Source organism: Hylobates moloch, unplaced genomic scaffold (genome assembly GCF_009828535.3).
Source record: "Hylobates moloch isolate HMO894 unplaced genomic scaffold, HMol_V3 SCAFFOLD_7, whole genome shotgun sequence".
In the NCBI taxonomy this organism is placed as follows: Eukaryota; Metazoa; Chordata; class Mammalia; order Primates; family Hylobatidae; genus Hylobates; species Hylobates moloch.
Genome location: NW_026652282.1, coordinates 116754851 through 116780342, shown reverse-complemented (window position 1 = coordinate 116780342; position 25492 = coordinate 116754851). Strand labels below are relative to the sequence as shown.

The 25492-nt window shown below is 38.4% G+C and overlaps 2 protein-coding genes across 4 annotated transcripts; both read right to left on the bottom strand.

Moving 5' to 3' along the window:
* Positions 1-817: 817 nt before the first annotated feature.
* Positions 818-15951, bottom strand: HTATSF1 (HIV-1 Tat specific factor 1). Of its 3 annotated transcripts, none has more exons than XM_032757719.2 (10): positions 15760-15951; positions 15329-15575; positions 13420-13600; positions 12993-13040; positions 12380-12534; positions 10254-10417; positions 8726-8825; positions 3980-4069; positions 2941-3078; positions 818-2353 (listed from the first exon to the last, which is right to left on the bottom strand). In XM_032757719.2, exons 2-10 carry the CDS (start codon positions 15512-15514, stop codon positions 1154-1156), a joined length of 2262 nt encoding a protein of 753 aa, XP_032613610.1. In that variant the 5' UTR covers positions 15515-15575; positions 15760-15951; the 3' UTR covers positions 818-1153. The 3 variants fall into 3 exon arrangements, with proteins under 3 accessions (XP_032613610.1, XP_032613611.1, XP_032613609.1); XM_032757720.2 differs by having other exon boundaries at positions 15329-15523; positions 15760-15941; XM_032757718.2 differs by lacking the exon at positions 15760-15951 and having other exon boundaries at positions 15329-15725.
* Positions 15952-19380: 3429 nt separating this feature from the next.
* On the bottom strand, positions 19381-25176 carry BRS3 (bombesin receptor subtype 3). The gene is made up of 3 exons (XM_032756453.1): positions 24575-25176; positions 22641-22992; positions 19381-21200 (listed from the first exon to the last, which is right to left on the bottom strand). Exons 1-3 carry the CDS (start codon positions 25006-25008, stop codon positions 20787-20789), a joined length of 1200 nt encoding a protein of 399 aa, XP_032612344.1. The 5' UTR covers positions 25009-25176; the 3' UTR covers positions 19381-20786.
* Positions 25177-25492: the final 316 nt, after the last annotated feature.

The following is a 25492-nucleotide window of genomic DNA, read 5'->3' as shown; positions in this document are numbered from 1 at the left end:
TTTACTGACTTACCCCTGGTGAAAATCCTGAAGATTTTATGAAATCCCAGACATCAAGTAAAAAATTCTCAAAATAAAAACAGACTTGAAGTATAGGAACTCTTCTCTATCTAGAGGGTTACACTTACATATACTGTAATGAAAGAGCACCAATGCAGTTTATTTTAATGCTCCTAATTTCTGAGAATAGCTTCTTAATGCTATATCAGAAGTAAATTCATCACTACTGAATTTGGAAAGCATAATCAAGAAAGACCCACAACTTTATTGGGACTACACAACTTTGCACAGTGCTAGGCACTATGATTCTGAAAAAACGAACAACTGAAGCAGGCATGAAGTTCTTCAACTTCAGGGAATCCATGAACCTCCCCAAACTGTACACAAGTTGTGTAGGGTAGTGTGTACATTTTTTTCTGGGTAGAGATCCTCTAATTTGAATTAACTTCTAAAGGGGCCCAGAGACGCTAATAGTACAAGGTAGAATTCTAATCTGTTTCTCTAGATTTTTAATAATAATGGGAGCTGTAGACTGCAGGAAGTTCACTTTTGCACATCTGAGAGCCAATTTTAACGGAAAGAGGGTAGAAAACAAACAAGAGTTAATTTGCAAGGACTGGGCAGAAAAAAAAATCCAGAGAGTTGTTTTCTGAGTTTAGGAACATGTTCTGGTTTATAGAGAGGAAATGGAGACATATGTGCTAATACCAGCGGGAAGCAAGGAGACTCCAAAGGGATTCTTCAAGTCCTCAGAAAAGCCAACCTTCAGTATAAATAAAGCAGTATCAAGAATTTAAAATGCAATTTAACTCAAGTCCAATTTTCAGTTTCTGCATATTATCAACTTATTTTTATTGATGAATATCACAAACTTCAATCAATACTTTTAAAAATATTATTCTGCATGCATTTAACAAATCTGACAAAAGAACAAGTATCCAGTTTACTTGCATTGTAACTATGACATTTTAACTAAACAATCAATTAACATATATTTAAAACCATTAGGTACAGGTAACAATGAAAAACTTCAATGCTTTAATCTGATGGCATCCTACCACTATGCACATGTTCATGTAACACTACTAGTAATTACCCTGAAGCACAGGCAAATGTAGATGGAGGACTCTCCCTAAAAAGCAAGTTTAAGGGATTAAATATCATCATCATCATCATCACTACTGAGAATAAAGCTGCTGCCAGTGGATAGGGGCCCTTCTTCAACACTCCCAAAACCACCCAAAGTCCCCCTCTCATCAGAGTCGTCAAACAACTTCTCATTGGAATCTTCCTCCTCATCAAACAACTTCTCATTGGAATCATCATCTTCGAACAACTTTTCGTCAGCATCTTCCTTTCCATCTGCATCTTCATCTTCCTTGTCGTCTGACTCTTCAAACAGCTTTTCATCTGCATCACCTTCTTCCTCCTTTTTATCAGCAGCTTCAAGCCCCTTTTCATCTGCAGATTCTTCATCCTCTTTCTCATCGGACTCATCATCAAATACTTTTTCATATGTATCCTCCTCTTCTTCCTTTTCATCTGAATCTTCGTCAAACTCTCTCTCAGAGCCTTCCTCATCTAACACTTTTTCAGAGCCGTCATCTTCAAATTCGGAGTTTTCAGAGTCATTTTCTTCTAACTCTTTGTCAAGAACATTTTCATGAAGCTCCTTTTCAGAGCCTTCCTCATCCAAATCTTTCTCGAGACCATTTTCTTCAAATTCTCTCTCGGAGCCATCTTCAGACTGTTTTTCAGAGCAGTCTTCGTCAGACTCTTTCTCTGAGTCATCTTCTTCAGACTCTTTTGTGGGGCCAACCTCCTCTTCAGACTCCTTGTTGGGGTCATCTTCAGATTCCTTTGCAAGGCCATTCTCTTCACAATCATTTTTGAGTGTCTTCTTTTTAGACTCTTTTTTAGGACTACCCTCTCCAGATCCTCTTACAGGATTGCCTTCTTCAGACTCTTTTTGGGGGCAGCCGCCTTCAAACCCTCTTTTGGGGCAGCCCTCTTCAGATTCTTTTTCACGGCAGCCTTCTTCAGCCTCTTTTTCGGGGCTACTTTCTTTAGCATTGTTTTCAGAAGCACCTTCTTCAAATTCTCCCCCATCTTCTGTCTTTTCAAACTTCTTCTCATCTATAGGTTCTTCAAACGCCATTCCAGTTGCAGTTTCTTGAACATTCATTTTAGATGTGCTGGGGTGCTCTGAAAAATGCCTTGCTCTAGAAGGCCCTGCCCTTTCAGAAGCAGAGACAGAATCTGAACGCCTAAGGCCTCTGTTGGCCTCAGGAGCATTGAGGAAAGCCTCCCATCCTCTCAGCCTTTCCTCCCTTTCTCTTGAGGTTTCCTCCACCTGTGGATAAATGGAGACTGCCATTAAAATAAGTTTTAGGCAAAAGGTTACTTCTCTGAACATATCTAATATTGATGAAACAACCTTAATTTTATAAAGCATCTCTTATTAGGAAATGAAAGCAATTCCCTGTCTTCAGTTTTCAAAACTTTACATCTTGATTTACGAGAGTTGACCTTAAATAAGATCACTTAAATAAAGACCAAATAGCACAGTACTGCAGAAATGTCTCATCTCTTAAAAAGTTAATATTTGAGCTCTGTCCATACTTTACAGCATACAAAGGAAGAGTAACATTTGGTTGAATGTGTTCTTTTCTTATCACTACTCTGAACAAGCCTCAAACTTTCAGACTTAGAAACTGAAGGACTCAAACATTTCTCTATCTTCTGAATGCAAAATATTATTTAAAAGAAGCATTGTAAATAATAAAGAACAGTAAAAAATTAAAATATATAAGTAAATAAAAATAAAAGAAGCATTGTTACATTAAATAGGTTAAACCGAACCCAAAATTTAGATCTGAAGGATCAGTATTTGTTGGTAATGATACAATGTGTGTGCCCTTGACAAGCAGCAGAATTTACCTGATAATCTGTAGTCCCATCCCATGCCTGGGCAGTGATTTGACGGCCACCAAACCATCTTCCATCAAGAGTTTGAATACAATAATCAGCTTCCTCTGGATCCCGAAAGGACACAGAAGCCACACCATCTGGGTGCCTCTAGAAAGACAAGAAAGAAAAAAAAAGGAATGAACGATAAGATTAAAAATAAAACACATACATTTCACAAAGTAGGTAAGTAGTAGTGTTCTCTCTGATACTCTGAAGTAAAAGACTTTATGTATGAAGTCTTTCTTCCCTTTTATCCCAGCCAGTCACGTGCAGTCAGCTGCTTCTTTACCTCAATCTTACCTAGCAAGAACCAAGCACAATGTTCTTGGAAATGTTTCTGCTGACATCCCTGTCTAATGAGAAGCAGGACAGTATAATTGTTAAGAGTGTAAACTCTGAAGTCATATTGCCCTGGGATTAAATCCTGGCTCTGTCAGTTACCAGATGAACAACCTTGAGCCAGGTGTTCAATTTCTAAAGTGTTAGCTTCTCCATCTATAAAATGGGTATAATAGTGCTAACCTGCCTGAAAGGGTTTTGAGAAGTGAGATAACATGTAAAGTAGCTTGTAATACACAAGCAATAAATGGTGACTCTTAATTATTGGGTTCAATTTTGGAAGTAAAAAGAGGGTGAGAAGAGGAAATATACAGGAGAATATTGTCCCTGATTGTTCCAAATATGGAGGATGAGAATAATTCACAAAGAGGAGAAAATGTGACTAATAGGGAACCAGAGATCTCATACATTTTTCTTGTACCTTCTTCCACCTGATCATGTACTCTAGGGTAATGAAGACGGAAAATAAGCAAGGCATACTAAATCTATCAAATCCTTGGCTTGTAATCCATGTTCATCTCATTATTGCTAACAGATGATTATCATAAGATAGTGGACTACTATATAAAAACATTAATCTAAAATTCAGGGGTATATTAACATCTGGGAAGAACTTATAAGGTGGAGGAATGATTGCTTTAGGATCCATATGTCCAAGTCATGAACTTACATCAAAGAGAAGGAGTTTCCTAATTTGTCCAAACTTCGAACACTCTACTCGAAGGTCTTCTCTGATCTCATTCAGCACCAACGGATCATCCTGAAAAATATGCATGATTAAAACGGGTTTGCTCCCTTCTTTAACTATAAATCCTGAGAATCCAATTTCTTGTTCTGATAAATCAACAAACAGAAAAAGGTTTTGCCTAAGGTTAGTTGTGTTTTTCAGTCTATAAAATTTTTTAAAAACTCAAAATCAAATAAAATTAGACTCCTACATCCACTGCTACTCCTATAGGTTTGCCCTGCTAAAGGAACAAAGGAAATGGACAAGTATGGCAGGCAGCAGAAGGGGCCTACAGTGGCAGAGCAGGAGAAGAAGGTGGAAGTCCTGTGGCGCATATTCAGTCAGACTGCTAATTCCTATGTTCTGCACGGGCATCAACATCACACTGATAAGAGTCCTTTGCTTTGTGTTTTGGATACATTCCTATTTACAGAAATGCTGTAATGGAGAGAGAGAGAGAGAGCAATATATCCCTTTTATTGACTAAGTGTCCTAAGATTGATTTTTGTGCTCTCAAGATGCTATTTTAACTCACAGAATAAACATTATAAGGATTACTGTTCGTCTTGTCTCCTACCACACTGTAACAGAACCATACAAATAAGGAGCTGTTATTAAGCATGCAATAAAATACATTCTTAGCTGTTGCTTTCTTGCAACTATGAGGCTATTAAGAACATTCAAGTACTGCTGTTTCTAGTAGCCTAGAGTTCGGGTGGAAATCTCCCTATAACAACAAAAAAATGATTGAAGATTCCCTCTGGGAATTAACAAATCTCTCTCCAAGTACCAATGCATAAAAAGGGCTCAGGAAAAGTTACATTATCAGCTTGAATTTCAACTACATACAAATATAAATGAAGATATCCTATCTATAAATTTCTATTGAAGGTGACTTATACTTTCTAGGAAACATTTAAGTGCATCTATCTTTCTTACACGCTTTCATTTTTCTCATCAGCTAAAGAGGAACTATAGAGAATTGTGGCTTTCCTCCCGTAAGGTTCTTCAAAAAGCAAAAATAAGCTGGCAGGGAGTTACTGAAATCCGATTTAAAATAAAAAATATAAAATCGTACTCATCTGCATAAATCTGAGGCTTCTAAAACTACAGTTGGCAGAACTCTGGATTTCCCCACTTATAAAACTCAATTTTGGAGAAGCAGCCAATTTGCTTTATACAAAATGATCAGACCTGAGAAGAATAAGGAGTAGAGAATAAAAGTTATGGCTTTTGATGTGTGTGTGTGTGTGTGTGTGTGTGTGTGTGGTTAGCTCCTATTAGAGTGAGTGCTTTCAGAAGGCAGGAACTTTGTTTTATTGAGTTTCAGATACCTCACAGAAAATAGCACAGACTTTTGTACAAAGCCAATATTCAAGAAAATCTTTTTAAGAATCTGATAAACTGTTTCTAATACCTCTCTTTTATTCACCAAGGAAAATCAGGATTATATGAAAAAAAAAAAAAACTGTTTCAACATGTTTAACAACTTTTAAATTGAAGTGTGATTCCATGGTGAGAGTAGGCATCACCTTTATTTCTACACCAATGTCTCAGTGCTTTGCGTTCTCTTTTTTTTTTTTTTGAAGACAGAGTCTTACTCTGTTGCCCAGGCTGGAGTGCAGTGGCGCGATCTTGGCTCACTGCAGCCTCTGCCTCCTGGATTCAAGTGATCCTCGTGCCTCAGCCTTCCAAGTTGCTGGGATTACAGGTGCGTGCTACCATGCCCGGCTAATGCATCTGAGTTTTGACTCTTCATGTCTTGGTATTCAAATTTGCCAGGCAATGCATTTTAAAATAGGGATTTGAATTAAATACTGAAGACCCTCTGAAGTCACATTAAAAATGTTAGCCTTCAATATTTACCCTGATATCAGACAGTATTCTTAGGTATGTTACTTCTAACTGTTTGGAATCAAAATACACCCCTCCACCCAAAACCTGCCTCCTTTCAGATATCTCAGGATAACCTGACAATTCAGTTTTTGTTTTCCACTAAAAAGCTCAATGCTGCTGTGTGTTCTTTAGGTTCATACGGAGTCTTCAGTCAAATCAAACACTCCCCCAAAACATGCAATAAAAGCAGGTTTTCCTGTTGGACACTTCTATCAAAAGTTATATAATGTCTATACCAGTGTTGTCCAATAGAAGGTTCTGTGATGATGAAAATGTTGTATATCTGTATTATCCAATATGGTAGCTACTAGCTACATGTGCCTAGTACAAGTGATGAACTGAATTTTATTTCATTTTAATTAACTTACATTTAACCACACATGGCTATAGTCTACCATATCTGACAGCACACGTCTACACTGAGGTTCAGGTGCTCAGAGACAGTGAACAAAAGCAAGATTATTTGTCATTCTTCTTGTTGACATGCTCTCAGCAAGCTAGTTGGACCATGTGAGGCCAGGAAGGTGGGCAAACAAGGATAGCATCACCAAGCATTTCTTTGTGAACTAATTCCACCACTGCCAAGACAATGTCCTACCATCCTTTGTGGCACAGGCATCTAAAAAGAAAATTCGCTTTCATTTGCAAAGATGCTGAAGAGAAAATGTTTTATCCACTGGGTGAATGAAAAGACTCTGGCTTGTAAATAACAAGGGTTTCATTTAGCAATTCGTTCAATTCTTCATCACATAAATATTAAGGGCCAACTGTGTGCCAGGCACAATTCTATGTACTGAGAATACAGCAGCAAACAAGGTAGACAAAATACTGGGTGTCATGGAGCTCACATTCTAGTAGACGAGTCAAAATTACTTCAGATAATAATAAATGCTATGAAGGAAACAAAATAGGGTAGTACAAAGGCTCTGTAACTCCAAAGTAATGTTTACACTAAACCAAGAAGATTTAAAAAAAAATCAGGAATTTGCAAGCATGAAACTTCTATCTTTAAAAATATTCACTGGAGGGAATGTATAGGGGTCAAGGTAGAATAAATGTGGTTTTGGGGAAAGAATATTTGTTAAGCTAGGAAACGCTAAGTCTGCCTGGGGTGATCCTTAGACTCAAATAAGGTATTTCAATGAGCAAGGCAGGAGGTAGAAACAAGAATAGACAAAATTACACAACAGACTTCTACTTGCAGAGGTTCCAGATACTTTGAATTAGGTTTGCATTTACATTCACGCTCGAGTGGCAGGAGTATGAAATGTGTGAATCAAAGACCTCAAGTCACAGAAATAAATATGTCACCTAATAAACAAATCACTTATTTAGCAGGGGGATAAAATGTAATAAATAATAGGAAATCCTGGAGTTGTATTTAGCAGACTAAATATTGTGATCAATCTATGCATTTATTTTATATGCTGCTTTAATGACTATGATCTGGTGTTTTGTTTTGTTTTGAGATGGAGTCTCGCTCTGTTGCCCAGGCTGGAGTGCAGTGGCGCAATCTTACTGTAACCTCTGCCTACTGGGTTCAAGTGATTCTCCTGAATCAGCCTCCTGAGTAGCTGAGATTACAGGCATGCGCCACCATGCCCAGCTAATATTTTTGTAATTCTATGCATTTATTTTAAAGTTATTGCTGGCAAAAACAGTATTTCAAAATGTAACTGGTGTGCACGTGTTTATAAATCATACTTCATTATCACTGCAACTGTAAAACTGTAAACTGCTATATTTCAAAATTCTTCCAGATTTCTGGTCAGAAGAGATATCAATCAATCAATCTCATAAATAAACCACACGTATATTTCCAATGACCTCAAAAGATGTCCAAACTCCATAGGTACACAGTAAACCTTATCGCAACACTATTCATTGAGATAGAGCTGAACCGTCCATTTTGGGGCCCTCTCTAAGGGAGCTACAATTATATTACTATTTTGATTGTTTAAATGCACAAAAGGGTCAGGAATGGGCAATGATTACAACTAGATCATTGGTAAAAACGGAATTTTACATTACGAACATTTTTCTCTGTGTAACTTGCTATCAGTATAACCTGCTTTCTGTATAACTTGCTATTACTAACTTCAGAACCAGGAAGAGAATAAAGAGTTGTTTCTCCACTAACAATAAAGTCAGTCTACACTAGTAGACAGAAATAAGAATAGAGGCAGAATGTAACACAAGGTACTTTGATGACAGTATTCCTCAGAACTCCTTGTTCTTTGCTCCTCCTTTATTCACTTTTTTGAGGGGAGGAAGGACAGTTCCATTCACTTTTTAAAAAATCACTTAAAAAAGTTGATACATAACAGATGTACTTATTCACTTTTACTTGCTGTTCTTAGAATTTTCCACGGACATTAAGCATTATAACTTTTAGTACCAAACTGAAGTTTGCATTTACAGCTGTGAAGCTGGTACTCCCCACCAAAATCAGCCCATATTTGTTGGCCTGCACTGAAAATCCACAAGCAGTTCCCATAAATCTTTTAATGATGATATTTTTCAATGGTTTCCCATATCAAGTAGCTGCTGTTAGGGACACAGTATGGTTATTAAACAGTCTTATCTGGGATACACTTTAAAACAATACTGGGCTAAACAAAGGGAAGGGAAATCAAAAGACTTAAGTAGCTTCTTGGCTCCATCTTCCTTTACTACTCACTGCACAAACACGTAGGAGGTGACATGACAAAGATGAGGCAAGGCAAGCTCCAGGCTCCCTTGAGAGAAAGAAAGCCTATCAGCATTTCTATCAGTAAGCACACCACTTCCTACCTCAAAATCCATAGGATGAAACATATTCTTGATGATGACAACTCGTTCATGGCGCATCCGGGATGGTCCGGCTCGCCTCTCAGGTCTCCAATCCAACTGCCTGAGGCAATGAAGCAGTAACAACAAACTGTAAATTTTGCTTCAGACTTGTTGGAGAGAGAAAAGAATGAGTTGTTCATACAATACTTTATTGAGTATTTAATAAAGATAATTACTGGATTTTACAACAACAAACTGTATTTCAGATAGTTCCAGTCAGAAAACTTTCTGAAATAAAAATAATGGGCAGGGGGCCGTGTGCAGTGGCTCACACCTATAATCCCAGCACTTTGGAAGGCCGAGGCGGGCGGGTCACTTGAGGTCAGGAGTTGAAGACCAGCCTGGCCAACATGGTGAAACCCCGTCTCTACTAAAAATACAAAAATGAGCAAGGTGTGGTGGTGCATGTCTGTAATCCCAGCTACTGGGGAGGCTGAGGCATGAGTATAGCTTGAAGCCTGGAGGTATAGGTTGCAGTGAGCCAACACTGCACCCCTGCACTCCAGCCTGTGTGACAGAGTGAGACTCTTGCCTCGAATAAATAAAATAAAATAAAATAAAATAAAATAAAATAAAATAAAAGGCAGAGGCAAAATGGCCCCAGTATCTGAAATTCCCAGATTAAATGTTTTTCAGGGCAACTGTTGTCTGATTATACAAACATTCCAATGAGACCCTTGAAAAATCTCTAATTCTTAGTATTTATGAGTTCAGAAAGATATACCTTGAGGCTAAAAAATATTTTTAAATCGTATTGGTTTTTAGGTACTTTATCATTATAAAAAACTACACTCAAATACATAAAACTACTCACTCTGTTACAATCATAAATTTTACTGATATTGTTTAAAAAATATGTGGTTATCAATTTTACCTGCTCTTGTAAAAACGATGAGACATCACAACTAAATGCTTTTATGATATTTAATTAGTTTAAGCATGGTGTTAGAAGTGTCACTAGAATTTACTCTGATAAAAGTATTTATCATTTTGACTAATTTCTTAAAACTAGTATATTTCAAAGTATATTAAACAAACAGAATAATAGAAACTTGATGACATTATGTATATACTACATACAACTACAGTAAATACAATTATAAAATCTTGTCATTTCTAATTCCTATAACAAACCTGTATCTAAAAATTTAGCTCCTGGTACAACTGATTTCAATCCACACAGAAAGTAAACGGTTCTGGTACATAAGCCTAAACCATCTTATTTAATTTGATGTTCAATGTTTTCCAAACAGATGGCTTCTCTTAGCTCATTTAAGCTCTTATTATATTACATATAAACACCCTGGAAAATTAAAATCCCCACCACTAAATCATCCTATTGTATAGATTGCTAAAGGTACCTGATGAGCTAATGAAATTATTTTAAAATAATGTGTAGGCACACTTGACAGAATAAAACTAGATGGCTATTACCAAAAATATACTCCAGAATATATGGAACCTTTCAAAAGGGAAAAAAATTACAAACTTTTGTTGCATAGACAGCTTCTTCTTATAGTCTTTGCACTTCTTCTTCTTCTTTGAGGCATCATATTCTCCCTTCAGTTGAAACTTTGCCACCTCAACATGTAATTTGTAGCCTCTAATTTCATCTTCATCCAAAAGTTTTAATGCAAGTTCCACAGATTCTCTCTTTATAAATGTAAGATAAAACATAGTCAGTTATACAATGAAATAAAACTTCAGGAGTTTTTTAGATGAATGATGATTATACATAAAATAATTTAAATTCTTATATTTATATATTATGAATATATGAGATCTCTCTCTTTGAGATAAAGAACTCTAGAATCTGAACCAGGAAACCCGCATTTGAGACACAGCTGTCCCTAACTGGCTGTGTGAACTTGGGTAAATTATTCAAGCTTCCTGAGCCCCAGTATCGTCATATGTAAAATGGAAATAGTTAATATCTTCATCACAAGGTTCTTGACAAAATTAAATGAAATAATGCATGGAAAGGATAAGGACTAGCATATGGTAGGTGTTCAATAAATTATATTATTATTGGGTAATTTTGTCTCTTGAGGCCACAATTTCTCCTCTGCAGAATGAAGGGAGCAAATCTGTATGATTTCTAAGGTGTATTTCTTTTAAAATCCTATAATACTCTTACTTAAAAGACTAGATGACTCAAGGAACTGGGAACACCATAGCCAGCCTTTAATTTTTTGGTTCATCCATTAAATTGTAAGTCTGTAACACACTGAGAAGTAGAGGACAATTATTTGATGACTTGTACTTTATATTAAATACATGTATGGATTCCAGGTCTTACAGAAAGTACAGTTATCAGCCCTATACAAACAGAGTCAAAGATCAGAGGACCTGTAGAAAACAAAAATGGATAACTGAACTCAGCTGCTCACATAAATATGGGTCCTGGAATAATTCACTATATTTTCCTGGAACTCAATTTACTGTTTTGACAATCTTGTACTTCTATGGGTCTCAAAACTCAATTTTTTTCCTTTAAAATTTTAAAAAATCTAACAGAACTCCCGAAGAATCTGTTCGCAGATTTTTTAATAATCCTTAAAGAACTTATAAAACTCTCAAATCTCCTTACATTTGAACATTACAAAACTACCATCCTAAAATGGTCATGCTCATGTCCCATAACCATCATGTTTAAGATTCAGGTCAAAAACCTATTTCCCAAAAAGCTGTCAGCTTAATCCTACTCTCTTCTGATCTCACTGGAATACTGTATACTCACAACACACCTGTGGTGTTTGTACTTTTGCTTTACCATTTTGATTTTACTCTATAATTATTTTCAGGTTTGACTTATGTACATGTCATCATTTGTTCTGTACCCTGTGATAATGTATAACACATGCTCCTAAGGTGGCAGGAGTTCCAGAAATGATGGCTGCCTTTGGCATTGAGGTTTCTTTGTGTAATTTATGGTACTATGACTACATGCAGTTCTGCAAATTTCTCTTAGTACCACTCTCTCTTTTCTCACATTCAAAAAAATATTTTAAAGCAGTAAGAATAAGCTATCGTCTCCTTCATGGTCTAATTCAAGGGTCAGAAAAGTCCTTTTGTTAAAGGGCCAGTTCGTAAATATTTTAGGCTTTGTAGGCCGCAAGGTCTGTGCTGCAACCACTCAACCCTATCAATGAAACACAAAGGCAACCATAGACAAATGCATAAATGAATTAGTGTGGCTGTGTTCCATAAAGCTGTATTTACCAAAACAGAGCCCGAGTTTGCTGAACCCTGGTGTAATTCATTCCAATGGACAACTAAAATGTTACTGGCTTTTTTTTTCTTCTTGAATTTTTAAAATGTAGTCTGAATTGACTGTACATATCAATAAAGAAATCTTTCCAGTGAGAATTTTTCAAAACAAAAGAAGCACTCCAGTCACATACTTATATAATACTTTAACCTGATAACATATTTTCTTAAAACAAGTGAATAATCTTACCAATGTGATACACACAGATACTAACTGAAATTTCAGTTTTCTTCATATCCTGTTTTGAACAGTTCTTGGTGTTGGTTATCATCTATAGAAATTATAGCCCTGGTTCCTGAGTTAAAAACGAAGATACAAGAAACTTATTTGATCATACAACTTACCTTCAAATAACAGCAAAGACCGTCTCCTTTAAGATTTCCTTGATTATCTTTGTAAAGTTTGACCTTAAATTCCTCTGTCTGAGGATCTCTCATAATAATGCCAAACTTGGACATAAGTTGTATAAATTCATCCACTGTAATATCTGGAGGCAAACCTGTCATTTAAGAAAAATTAAAAAACATTTATAATTGATAATGAAGGTGAATTACTGAGTATTCTACCAATTAGAAATCTATAACTTACGTGAATGCAATGTTGATTTTGTAAATGTATGTAAAAGTTTTACATTTACAGAACTGAAGAAATTTCACATTTTTGTGTGTTCAAATATACATTAAAATTATGCTTTCTTGAGGGCCTCACTGAATGGGAAGGGACACACTGCTGTAAGTTACATTAACCAGGCCCAAAGGTTGGTATGCAAAGTTACACACTAAATTTCTTGGTTCTGTAATGAACACACATATTCCTTACTAATATAAATGGCTGAACAAAAAATGACACAATGATAAAAAATGGACTCTGGAGAAACTGAAAGCTAAAAATCACTTCGTGAAAAATCTCAAAATTAAGTATTTCCTACCTTAAACCTGTTTAAAAAGTTATACATACCAGACACGTATACATTTGTATTTCTGTCTTCTTCAACATGAAACCATCCTAGAAATCAAAATTAATTAAATAAATAAAACACTTGCAAAAATAGATAAGAGTCATATTATGGAATCTTGACAAAGCAGTAGTTTCTTGAAACTTCCAGGACCACCTTTCTCTTACTCTTAAAAGACCAAGATAAACTAACTCAAATCACTACCCAGCTTTCAAAGGATTTAAATCTTTTGACAAATAATTAGTTTTAGAGCCCTATCTGGAAAAAAGATGGCCAGTTTATCTTGATTCTTTATAACTGACACTACCTTAAAGAAAAAACTCACCTTATTCCTTCAAAGCTATTATAATTCTCGAAAAAGCAACTGTACATATGCACACCCATATTTTTAATTTTTACACTTAAAATTTGTAAGCTAGAACCACTTACCTGACTCAGCCTTTCTTTTTTCTCCCTTCTTTCTGGGATCAGTGGGTTCCGGGGCTTTTTCTTGTGGAGGTTCCGCTGCAGTCCTAGCATGGACATCTTCAACATTTGTGGTAGAACTAGATGCGCCATCGTTAGAGAAGCCATAATTGGCCTGATATGTAGCAATGAAATCTTCAGTAATCTAAACAAGCAATTCAACAGATCCGGACAGTGAAATTCAAAATTATTTCCACCCATAAGAAGTTTAAATTGTGTTTTTACAGCATAGTTATACAACTTAACACAGAAGTGTCGCTGTGGATAATAGTTGTAGTTATTAAAATATAAATGCAAGAATAGTCACCTTCTATAGAAAATTGTGCATACGGTGATAAAAAAATAAGACACAAGTACTTAGACGATCAATGCAAAAGTCTGAGATACGATTTAAAGCATTTTAAGTAATGCTGGCATCTTTTCTAGTTGTTTCATTTATTAATTACTACCTCTCTACAGTCTACTTGACTAAGGCTACAAATACATACAACAAAGGAAGAACCAGATAATAAAACAATAAAAAACAACAGTCAATGAATAATCTAACCACAGAATCCAATTTTCTCTTACTGTACAGATGCACAAATATACATGTACAATAAGTACTTAAATATCTGTATGCAGAGAGCACACAGAACAGAACTCTGATTTGGTATATAAAGAATGGGGTTAATAATTGTAAAACTAAATGTTGATTTTAACTTTATCACAAATTAAATGACGTTATATTTTAGTATCAGAACAAATTAAAGGCAAATCCAACTCATCTATCTTCCTCCCCTTTGGGGGAAAAGCGTTATTGCAAAACGAAAGAAATATACTTATATCATCATACCAATCAATATTAGGCACGCATGGAATGGGGAAAATGTAAAACTCAAAGTTTGAAGAGGTATGGGCTTCAATAACATAAAAGGATAAAGTCACACATTAATCCATTATCACACCTTTGTTAAAAGTATTCAGAATGTTGAAGAAACCAAATCTGCACTCAAACTAGCACTACCAATACAGAAGTGAAATCGTAAATTTTAACAATCTGGAGGGATTGGAATATATATACAAATACAGAATGGGAAAGAAAAGTTGCAAAAGAATTTTTAAAACAGCAGTCCAGTCGCGCAGTGGAGACGGGTTTTGTATCATTGGCTTGCAAGTCAATTTGTGTGCTATTAGTGTGCCCTTTCCTGCTTATGACAGCCAGATTAAAAGGGCACTTTTACCACAAAGTTTACAGAATCAAGTTTAACATTAGTTATTTTACTTCGAAGCTGAAATAAAAATACTTAGCAATTTCCAAGTATTCCAAACAAACACACACAGATTTTCCATCTGTATTCGGTGCATCTCCAGTCTTATTCCTGTGGTTATATGGTTCAAACATATATGCCTAGGGACAAAATTTACTAGGAAAGTAAGGCAAGGTGCAAAGAAAGTTCAATTAGTAAAGATATATAAACAGCTACTTTAAAAAAGAAATCAAGAAACTGCATTTTGCACACAGTACATAAGCTAAACATCTGAGTTCCTAGGACAAGTGGGGTTGGCTACCAGAAATGGACAGCTACTAAATTTGCTCTTGGTATTTTTCCTCTTTGCAATAAAAAGCAGTCATGTAATAATCAACTGTGACCTTCACAGACAAGATTAATAAAGCATAGAAAAGACTTAAAAATTACATTTAAGACACCACCCTAAAGATTTACGTTCCTTTACACATCGGTGCCCCAACAAACACAACAAAAAGAAGCGTCGCTATCCAAGGGGGCTAGGACCAAGGACCAAGGATCTCAGCAAAGCAAACGTAAAAGGAGTGCCCCGCGAGGCTGGCCAGGCGGCCCGCTCTTCAGCGGCGCCCGTGGCACTCTCCTACCTTGGGGAACCAAGCCTTTTTGTCCAGGTCCCACTCGTAGGGGGTGTCCGTCGGCTGCTGCCCGAGAGAATCGGGTTCTCCGCCGGCATCGGTCTGGGTGTCACCATCCTTGCCGTCTCCGTACAATTCTTGCATTCGCAACTGCTCATCAAACTCATCGTTCCCATCCAAGTTGGTGCCGCTCATGTTTCCTACCTAGCTCAGGAGCAGGGTTCAGAAGAACTAAGAGGCCGAAATGACGCTGGAACTGAACAGAGAAAGGGAGGTCGACCGCACTCTGCTCGCGCCCCGCCGCCCCCCGGCCCGCCTCCCCGCTGCGCCCCAGCAGTCCCCGGGAAATCGGGGCCGCTCGGCTGCCGCACCGCCCCCCTCTCTGCCCGCCCACCGCGCGCGCGCGCTGATGCTGTGAGCTCGGCCGCGCCACCGCCCACCTGGCTTGCTCCGCCGGGCCTCGGCACCGCCGCTAGGTTCAGGGCGCTGCGGGAGCGCTGCCGCCGCCGCCGCCGCCGACCGGACCTGAGGCGACTGCGGCTCCCTCGGCAACGTCAGGAAATTACTTGTAAACTAAGCCCTGCTCAGGCCGACGCAGCCGCCATTGTCGGCGCGTCGCGACGTCGCGGGTCGCGCCGACACGCCCACTATGGCGTCAAAAGGCGCCGACGCCGGCACGCGGCGCGAGGCCCGGGGAGGCGGGGCACCGGGGTTGGGTGCCGCGCGTCGACGCCCACCGGGGTCAGCCTTGGGGCGGGGCGAGGGCCACTGGGATCCCGCGGAGCCTCAAGGGCCTTGACCTCTGCGGGGTCCCCGGCGGATCGGCCGGCCCGGGAGGGAGACGGAAGGAAGGCGTGGGAATATTCCCTCGCGGAGGTGGCCGGGCGGGTTTCGCGAGGGCGCCATCTTAGGGGAGTGGGTGGGGCGGACAGGACAAATTTCTCTGGCTTCGAGAAAACGACGCGCCTCCTTCGCCCAAAGGTCCCTCCCCCGCTCAGGAACCGCGTCTTTTACATGTTTCTTTACGACTCCCTGGGATAGACAGCGGATCTTGTTCATCTTGGTAGCCTAAACTCCTGGCACCGGCTCTGGTGTCTAATGCGGAATGAGCGAGTGAATGAACGAATGAGGGGGTAGGAGGGCCAACTTTCTTTTTCTGGTGTCAGCCTTCTCCTTTATCGGTCTCATACCTTCCTCTGGCTGGAGTTCGACTCCATGGGAAGGATGGGAGGGGCAGCAGTTGCCTGCCTCTGCAGGATTCAGTGGCGCTCGAGCTTAGTATTTGAAACTTAAGCATAAATGTAAACATCCCAGTGTAAACACCAGCTTTATTGGCCGGCAAACTCCGCTTCTTTGTCATTCTTTTAGAAAGACACAGCATACTTTTGTTCTCAACAGAACTTTTGTTTTCAGGAATTACACTCATTGCTGAAAAGGAAAAGGTCCATATTTTTAAGTTGGGCAGGTATTTATTGAGCCCCTACTAAGTGCAGGGCACTGCATGAGGCTCTGGCGACCCAGGAGTCGACAAGACAGGCACAGCTCAGGGGAGACAGAATTAGGATGGTTGGCAAATGACAGATATGAGATGCTGGTGGACAGCAGGTCTCAAACTTTTTGGTTCTAGGTCCTCTTTACACTAAAACATTGAAGACCCCAAAAAACGTTTGTTTGTGGTTTATACTTACCAATATTTCTGCATAAAAATTAAAGCGGCTGTTAAAAAATATTAATTCATTTAAAAGAATAACCCATTAGTGTAAACATAAATATCATAACCCAGGCTTGAGGGTCGGGAAAACTTTCCCAGAAGAAATTATTTCACTATTCCAGTGACCTTCACTTCTAAACATGGCAGTTGAGTACTACTTCTAGAAAATCCTGGCTCCCCACACACCAGTTGTGTGAATCTATGGTTTCAACGATAACAACAGTTTTTAATAGTTTGGGTTAGTTTTTTTTTTTATTACATTTCTTTTTCATGAAGTTCTCGTTCTGGTAGGAACTCTTGGAGAACTGAATTTGTGTGCATTTTTATGATATAGGTAATGTGAGTTTTATTAGGCTTAAACTTTGCTAAATATTTTTTCCTGGATCCAAAAATAGCATACAGCTGTTTTCGGCAATGTGTTATTGGGCTCCCAGTTCATTCCCGAGTTCACAGCATAGGTAATAATATGCGACACCACCCTACTGCACATATCATTGAGTGCCGGCTCTACCACAGCCGTCTTTTGAGCAGGTGACTGAAAGGGTTCCTTATGCTTATGTCCCATGTCACCCAGCCATCCTGGCCCAAAGGCTGCCCAGGGCCTGTGTGGTGACCTGGCAGATAGCTCTGCATTCTAGACTGGATTTGACTGAGCCAGTAAGAACCTCTCCCGGGAAGTTTGAATATGGAACATGCAGGGACGTGGTCAGACTGGCAAAGAAGCAAGGAGATACTCCCAGGGAAAGGTAAAAGGCAGAACAGAGGCCTGCTATGGAGAAGTTCCCCACGGGTGAAAGGAGCAGCTGAAGCAGCGAAGGGGGATCACTGAGTCACCATACTAGTGAGGCAGTGGAGTTGAGAGGTAAACACATTGTACCTGGAATGGCATTCTGTTTGGTCGTGAGATCTGACAGTTACAATTGCACAATGCTGTGGTCTCTATGAGGCCTGGTTCCTACTTTTTCTCATTTCCCTGCATATTCATAGAATAACTCCCTAATGACTGAGGTAATCTGAAAGCATCTGTGTCTTTGTAACCTGTCTTTTTCAAGTTTTTTTTTTTTCTTGCAAGTTATAGAAACACTCGAGGTAACAAAAAAAAGGAGGGGTGGGTTATAGAGATAGGGGTGGCTACTGAAACTCCAGGACTGCAGTGTAGATGGGCCACATAAAGGGATGCTAGACCTAGGAAGAATCTACACAGCTGGCTTCTCTCTGAATATGTGCTTCATTCTTCCCTCTGACCTTTATATGGGGTGATCTGTGTTGTACTTCTGCCCTAATAGGCCACAGTCTTCTTGGTGGATAAATATACATTAACCTACAAAAGCAGAGACTGCACTCCAGATAGGACTCACCTATCTGTCCTAAGAACTGTTTCTGAAAAATTACTGAACTATACCAAATCAGATTTTTTTAAAATGGTCCCTTCAAGCCCACTCTGTCCAGGAATTTTCCTATCCCCACATCCTGTAATCTCAACACTTAGTGGAAATAAAAAGATTTCTGTCTTTCTGACAAAAAGATCGATGAATTCCTGACCTAAGTAAGATGACTCAAACTGCAGAAATTCTGCAAACCCAAATTTGCCATTCAGCAGAAATGCGAGTGGTAAGTGTTTTGTAGTGCTTTCACCTTCAATGATGAAGACTTACCTGCTGGACGTTTTGGTAATGCCTAACTTCGTGACTGTGTTTTCATGCTTTGTGGAGTATTACTGTATTATGTTCCATATTTTAAGTCTTGGGTCAGGGAAGATCCCGAGCAAAATTGAGATGTATACAGAATTTATTTTGTATATAGCCCATCTATCCCTGCCATTTAGAATTCTCTCCAAAGAAATGAAATTTTCCATAGAAACATTTCTGGAACCACAATAGGCAGTGTGAAAAACATTGTGGCTATTAGGGCCTACTTGTGAGGTTAGCCATGACAAGGATAATCTGTTGAAAAAGAGACCAGCCTCTCAAAAATCAAAGCAAAGCTGTGAATTTTAAGCCAACTACAACTACAGATGGAAGGAGGCTGATGCCCTACACAGCCATTTAGGGAATTATTTTATATCCCTAACTCACCTAAGGATTGCTGAGAATGGAAAAAAAGTTCTTTGAGTTCTAGTTTTATGAACTGCCAAAAAGCTGTCTTCACTTTTGTATTCTGGTACTTTTATCAAGTTATATCTGAAAAGTTATTAGAGTTTAGGACAGTAAAGATGTAATTTTTACTCAGAGTGAGGAAAATAGATTGTTTTAGGGTTCTGTGAGTTGAAAGTAACATTTTGGAATTAAAATGGGTTCCATTATATTCTGTCAGAAATACTGTTTTTAGAATATAAAGTTACACAGAGTCATTTAAAACTTTATTTCATATTTATTTGTTTTTCCACACTTATTACAGTGTCCACTTTAAAACAATACTAATACAGTATCACCCCCCCACACACTTTAAGTAAACCAATTTTACAGAAAGTTAAAGTCTAATGTTAATATGTATTACCTTTTGGAGCCACATCATTAGCAAATGTTCATGACTCCACACGCCATTTAAAGAAAGCTCAGCATTACCAAAAGCACACTCAAACATTAAGTTTTTTTTAAAATACAAATTTACCTATAGTGCCAAACATGTTTAAATTTGCTCCAAAAATTTTTCTGAAACCACAGATCTAAATCTGACACGTCTATTGACGAGTTTTTTTTTTTTTTAAAAAACAATAATTATTAACAAGTGAATGATGTTAGCAGGTAGGAGCACAGGATAGAAAATCAGAACTTTCCATCTGATTTCCATGGGCAGAGATTAATTAGGCCATACACTTACAGGACTTAGCCTCCCATCGGGTTTAATAAAGTCAAGTAGGAAGATGATCTGATCACAATTGCACACCCAGGGGTTAGGGATTTCATATGGTACTTCTGCATGTTTTTAGAAAGAGGGCACTGCTTACCAGAAAGAAACGAACTTCCGTAAAGGAAGAATTTCAGTCACCGTGGCAGGTTTGCAGATTTTTCAACAGGGGTCCTCAAATGACACCATAAACATGGCCACTTATTCTGCCTATGAATAAGGCAAGTTTATAACAATATTTCTGAATGATAACTTGGCCCAGTTATTAATCTATGGCAGTTGTAAGTGTTGACCCAGTAAGGCAAGCACTGTGCCCCAGATCCTTACTCAGTGCTGTATATTCGCTGGCTCCAAAACATTTTCATTTCAACTGCACAGATTCAGCTACAGTGGAATACAGATTAATGGAAAAGGGCAGCCATTCTGTGAAGGTTTATTTTTAAGAAAATAGCCTAAGAGATGCTTTCTCTCTTTTGTGACCCCCTTTTCACATACAAAGTATCTCTAGATTTACACCACACAGTAAACACAAACACAATTTTATGCAAATCACAGTATATGAGGAATTAGAAGCATCGCAGATATGATTAAACAACAAATGATATTTTTAAGTTTCATTTTGTTTATTACACCTTCCTTCCCATTCGACTTCCCTTACGATTCACTGGCATATATAAACTTGTCTTTCTGCACTTAGTGGGGCTTCATTTTATTTAGAAAGCCCGATGACATTACTATTTGTACTTTGAAGAAAGTAATGGTTTGTATTTTACTTACTTATAGGGATCCTTCACTCCTAAGATTTCAACACACTTTTCAAACAACAAAAATCTGGACACCATACAGCTACACACAGCTTAGAGTCGGATACACACGCTGGGAGGAGAAGCAGCATTTTTCCTTGAAAAGCTAGAATCTGTCCTCTGCCTGCTTCACACCACACCCAGTGAACGAGGTCACACTAATTTCAGACATCTGTGTGCTCCCAGTGCCCGGGACCCTACCCATCACAGCCAGGGTGGTAAGAGAGGTGTCAGCAACAGGAGGCTCAGGCCGCTCCACCTTGCAACAGAACAACTGAGCTTTAAAATGCTTCTGGAAGCTTTTGCTCAGCCAGTAGAGAGCAAAGGGGTTTACGCAAGAATTGCTGAAAGCCAAAACCCGAGAGAAAATGGTGAAAATGAAATGCATGGCAGAGGGGTCTACATAGGTTTGAGAAGTGAATGAATGGTAGAGGTACAGGAGGTGATTTGGCAACCAGCAGAGGGCAAACAGAGCCACCAACACCAATACCGTTCTGGCAATTCTCTTTCGGGATTCAATCTATAGGGGGAAGAAACATAGCAAAAAAAAAAAAAAAAAAAAAAAAAAATCATTTAGCTGTGAGAGATTTTAAAAAGTTATCCTATAAATTTACACAGAAATTTACAGTTAATTACAGCTGATTTCCCTTTGAACATGCATTTGTATGCTAACTGGCTGGGATGTGCAGGAAGTCAGCCTGTGACTATATAACACAGCAAGTCAATTGGCATGGTAACCTCTGATCTTGGACTCATTAACTCTAATTCAGAGACACCTTCCCCCCTAATTTCGAGATATTCTAGGATGTCTGCAGTTAACTCAAAGAATGCCATGGAATTCTCCAAAATTTAATGTAATTAAAAACAGAGAGATGCTATACAAAATTGCTTTCACTGCATCAGCAGAAGCTGACTAGGTCAGAATATTCTTTTGAGGTCTATGAAAGTTTCCAAGCTGGTATCTAAAATTGTTTTTACTATATAAGGAATTCTAACCATATAGTCAAAGAAGTAAACCCAAAATATGCTGTCCTTTTTATGCAAAGATAATCCTACCTACATCTATTAATAAGAGAAATGAGCCAAGTTAGGTGAATATATAGCCCGTGGTCACAAATAGAGCAAAGGTAACTGGTTCACATGGGCATTAAATATGCAACTTCAGTCTCATGAGCACCATTGTTAAACTAACTGAATGGACTAGCTCTATAAAAGGCACAGTTCTCTGTGTACCGATCAAGGGGTAAATGGAATCCTCTCTTCCCCTTCCCCAGAGGTTAGAAAAATATTTTTAATCAAATGGAACTATGTTTTGGCAACATTCCTTTTATTCTGTCCATATTTATGAGAGGGGGGGCACACGTGGCTCTTGCAGTGGTCGTAATCAAGCTTCTGTGAGTCACTGTGTTCTCGTGCTACTTGCATTCCACTCTTTCCCCTCACTCCTCCCCACCTCAGTTTGCTCATCTGTAAGTGGTTTGCATTGAATAGTGTTATGGATTCTTGCCAGTTCTATACGCTATGTATTTTTATTCTGTTACACTTTCTAAAACAAAAGATGCTTTTCTTCATAGTATCATCTTATGCAGTGTTCCCCACTATTCCATGGGGTAAAAAATTTTGACTGCTCTCAAACGTCAATTGTCCCCTCTCTAATAGTAGTAGTCTTACCATTTATTGAAATACTCTGCACCTAAGCATTTCATCTATATCATCTAGTAATCAACTTCATTTTACAGATGAGGAAACCGAGGCTCAGAAAGGTTAGGTAACTTGCTCAAGATTACTCAGCTAGTACGTGATAGAACTGGGATTCAAACTGGAGCCTATGCTCATAACAAAAATACTACACTGCTATTGCATTTATACACAGGAAGATACACAGTTACTCACTGTGCAAAAGTAGGAACTTCACTTCTAAATTCAAACTAGATTTACATGAGTACTGATTAATACATACCTGCTTACGGGCATGGCTTTGTTCCTCAGTAGGTATGTTCAGGGTGCTTTTGTAAAGGGTCCTAGCAATCAAGGAATAGTAGACAGAGATAATAGAGAGTGGAATAATGTAGAACACTAAGAAGCACAGCAGAGAATGTATTTCTTGCAAGAGCTTCTTAGAGACAGGATAAGAGGTACATGATTCAAATGTCATATTTTTGTTGGGATCTCGAAAAGTATATACATTTGAAAATATAGCCTCAGGTAGAGCAAATATCATAGACACGATCCAGATGCAGCCAGCTTTTACACAAGTCTTCAGGATGGCATTGGAGGGCTGTCGCTCAAGTGGCTTCACAACTGCCTTGTATCTAGAAACACATAATCAGAGGCAAAGGTCCAAATAAATGTCAAAGTTACCAAATTTTAGGGTGAGAAGTGACCTTAGTGGTCATCCAGTTCTACCCTCCGTGCATATGCGTATAACCAAGTCAACGTTAACCAATTAGAATTGGCTATGGTTTTAAATGCACATAATACATCCCAATATTTTTATTTATGCTAATCACCTTTTCCATTATTCACTCCTATGAGATATTCCAGATTTGCAATTTTATAATTTTATGTATAGACTCTCTATTTAGGACAAATAAACATTTATCAGCATGACTTCACGTGTGATTGAGAGTAATTCACCACCTGTGTATTATCTTAAGTGTAATACACTTAAGGTACCTAAAAGACTTCTTTTGTATAAGTGACTGATGTTAAACTGAATTAATTTTCCTTTCTTCATGAGTGAACAGTTATCAACCTTCCTAGAAAAGAATTCCAAGGGTTTATGTGGTAAAGAGGAGAGGATTAATTTCTTCCCCATTTGTAAGTGTTAATTTGTTGCCCAAGCTGATCAGTGGACAGATTTAGGGCGAGGCAAAGTTGCAATCAGAAGTCCTGTGCCGGTACAGAGATACCTCCTCATTCAAACAAATCCACCTTAAAATCTACAGTCATTAAGCCAGTCTGCCCTCAAATAGAATATAAGACCCGTCAAAGCAAAAATCGTAAAAAGACACAGGGAAAGGTTTTCCTCCTCTCAGATTCTAGAATCTGAAGAAGCTATTCCTTCTGGTACTGCCAAACATTGACTACTTACAGGATTCTTGCAGGCTTTTTAAAGCATCACTTTTAACACTTGGAGCCTCAAATTTTTTCGTGTTTTTACAGTTATTCTACAGTAGGAACACAGAAAAACAGAGTACTTGGACTGAAAATATCCTAACACAGAATCTGAACACCCTGACTGCAAGAGGATCTCACACTCTCTCTCCACAGAGCTCTAAAAGTCAACCAAGATTAATTTATTTCTCTGGAAATGATAATGTCACTGAATGCCTATAGAGAAAACAAATAGAATTACGTGATGACATTACACTAAGTTACCAGGGAGTTGAAAACCTCACCGTTTTTCTGCCATTAGCTAATTTGATGAATTTCAAGTAAATTAGATGCTTGTGTCTTTTCACCACTCTTCCGATATACAGTAATACATATGTGGTCAATTTCACACCTATCCTGGTTTTCATGTTGACTATATTGCACCACTAGGCTGCACTAATGTATAAAGCATGAATTTTTTTCTTTTACACCTGGAACAATTTGCTTTACTTAATAAACTGGGGAAAAATAAAAACCCCATTCAGTATACTTTCGAGCAAACAATAAGAATAAATTACCCATAAAGTATGCAATTTCACCTTCTCCTCCATGCCAACAGAAATTTTATCATTCTTACACTAACTTTTATTTTAAATGCCACCGGATTTTCCAATCTCACATCCACATTACAGAGTGTGAGAAAAGCAGAATAGTGGCCAGTAAATGCTAAGTACAAGCTTTCCTTTCTTTTTGCCCAATTTCACATCCTGGCAAATATAACAGAGAAAAGAAACTCACCTGTCAGCGCTGAGAATTGTTAACGTGAACACTGACACACCAACAGAAGTGAGCCGGATGAAAGAGAGCACCTTACAACCAATTCTTCCGAACAGCCATCCTTCTGCAAGGTAGTGGGTTGCATCCACTGGCACACAAGTTAGCAGAAGTAAAAGATCTCCAAAAGCCAGGCTGGTGATGAAAATATTTGGAACTGTTTGCATGGATTTGGTCTTGAAAAAGACTTTGATGAGAATAGCATTTCCAAGGATGCCCACTGAAATGATCACAGCATAAGTAATATAGATGGCACACAATGCTTCTATTCCTGGAGAGTTGTCCCCACTCCATCCTTTATTTGTGTTATCGTTAGAAACCACAGAGCTTGATGATTCTGTGTCATTTGTGATTGAAATTAAAGTCTGATTAGGTGAGTGAGGCTGCCTTTGAGCCATTTCTTCTGAAGACTGTGTCTTTAATATTTCTTCTTCTCAGTTCAAATGCAGTTGATTGTCACGTCCAATGCCTACGTCTAGTAACGAGATGGTATTATGAGAACAGAACAGAACAGAATGGGAAGAAAATCCAAGACATCCGGATACTCCTTTGCTTCAGTTCTGTGTGTCTCCCAGCATGCTTGGCTAAATGCTTACCCATCTGGCACTGAAGAGTAGGAGGTGGAGTTTTATTGGCGTGTCCTGTCATAAGGAGAGGGAGGGGGCTGGGGAAATGCTCTGCAGTTGCTTATTCTTCCCTGTTGGGGAATCTTGGGAGCAACTAGACCCTATTAAATTGTCTTATTGATTATTAGAATCACCCTGTTTTCATATCTACCCAGGATGGTCTATATAGCTTTTGTCAATTTTTTTTTTTTTAGAAAAAAACCATTTATCCCCCTGCAATCACATGGTAGTCTAGGGCATTTTGTTTTACATGATA

Bases quoted from the DNA above. Each gene is read 5' to 3' on its own strand.
- HTATSF1 (XM_032757719.2), bottom strand. From the start codon at position 15,514: ATGAGCGGCACCAACTTGGATGGGAACGATGAGTTTGATGAGCAGTTG. The intron at 13,601-15,328 runs GTAGGAGAGTGC...TTGCTTGTTTAG, and splicing joins AAAAGGCTTGGTTCCCCAAG to ATTACTGAAGATTTCATTGC. The intron at 10,418-12,379 runs GTAAGTTGTATG...ACATTTATAAAG, and splicing joins GTCTTTGCTGTTATTTGAAG to AGAGAATCTGTGGAACTTGC.
- BRS3 (XM_032756453.1), bottom strand. From the start codon at position 25,008: ATGGCTCAAAGGCAGCCTCACTCACCTAATCAGACTTTAATTTCAATC. The intron at 22,993-24,574 runs GTGAGTTTCTTT...ATGTGTTTCTAG, and splicing joins ACAATTCTCAGCGCTGACAG to ATACAAGGCAGTTGTGAAGC. The intron at 21,201-22,640 runs GTATGTATTAAT...TTCCCCCTATAG, and splicing joins AAAGCCATGCCCGTAAGCAG to ATTGAATCCCGAAAGAGAAT.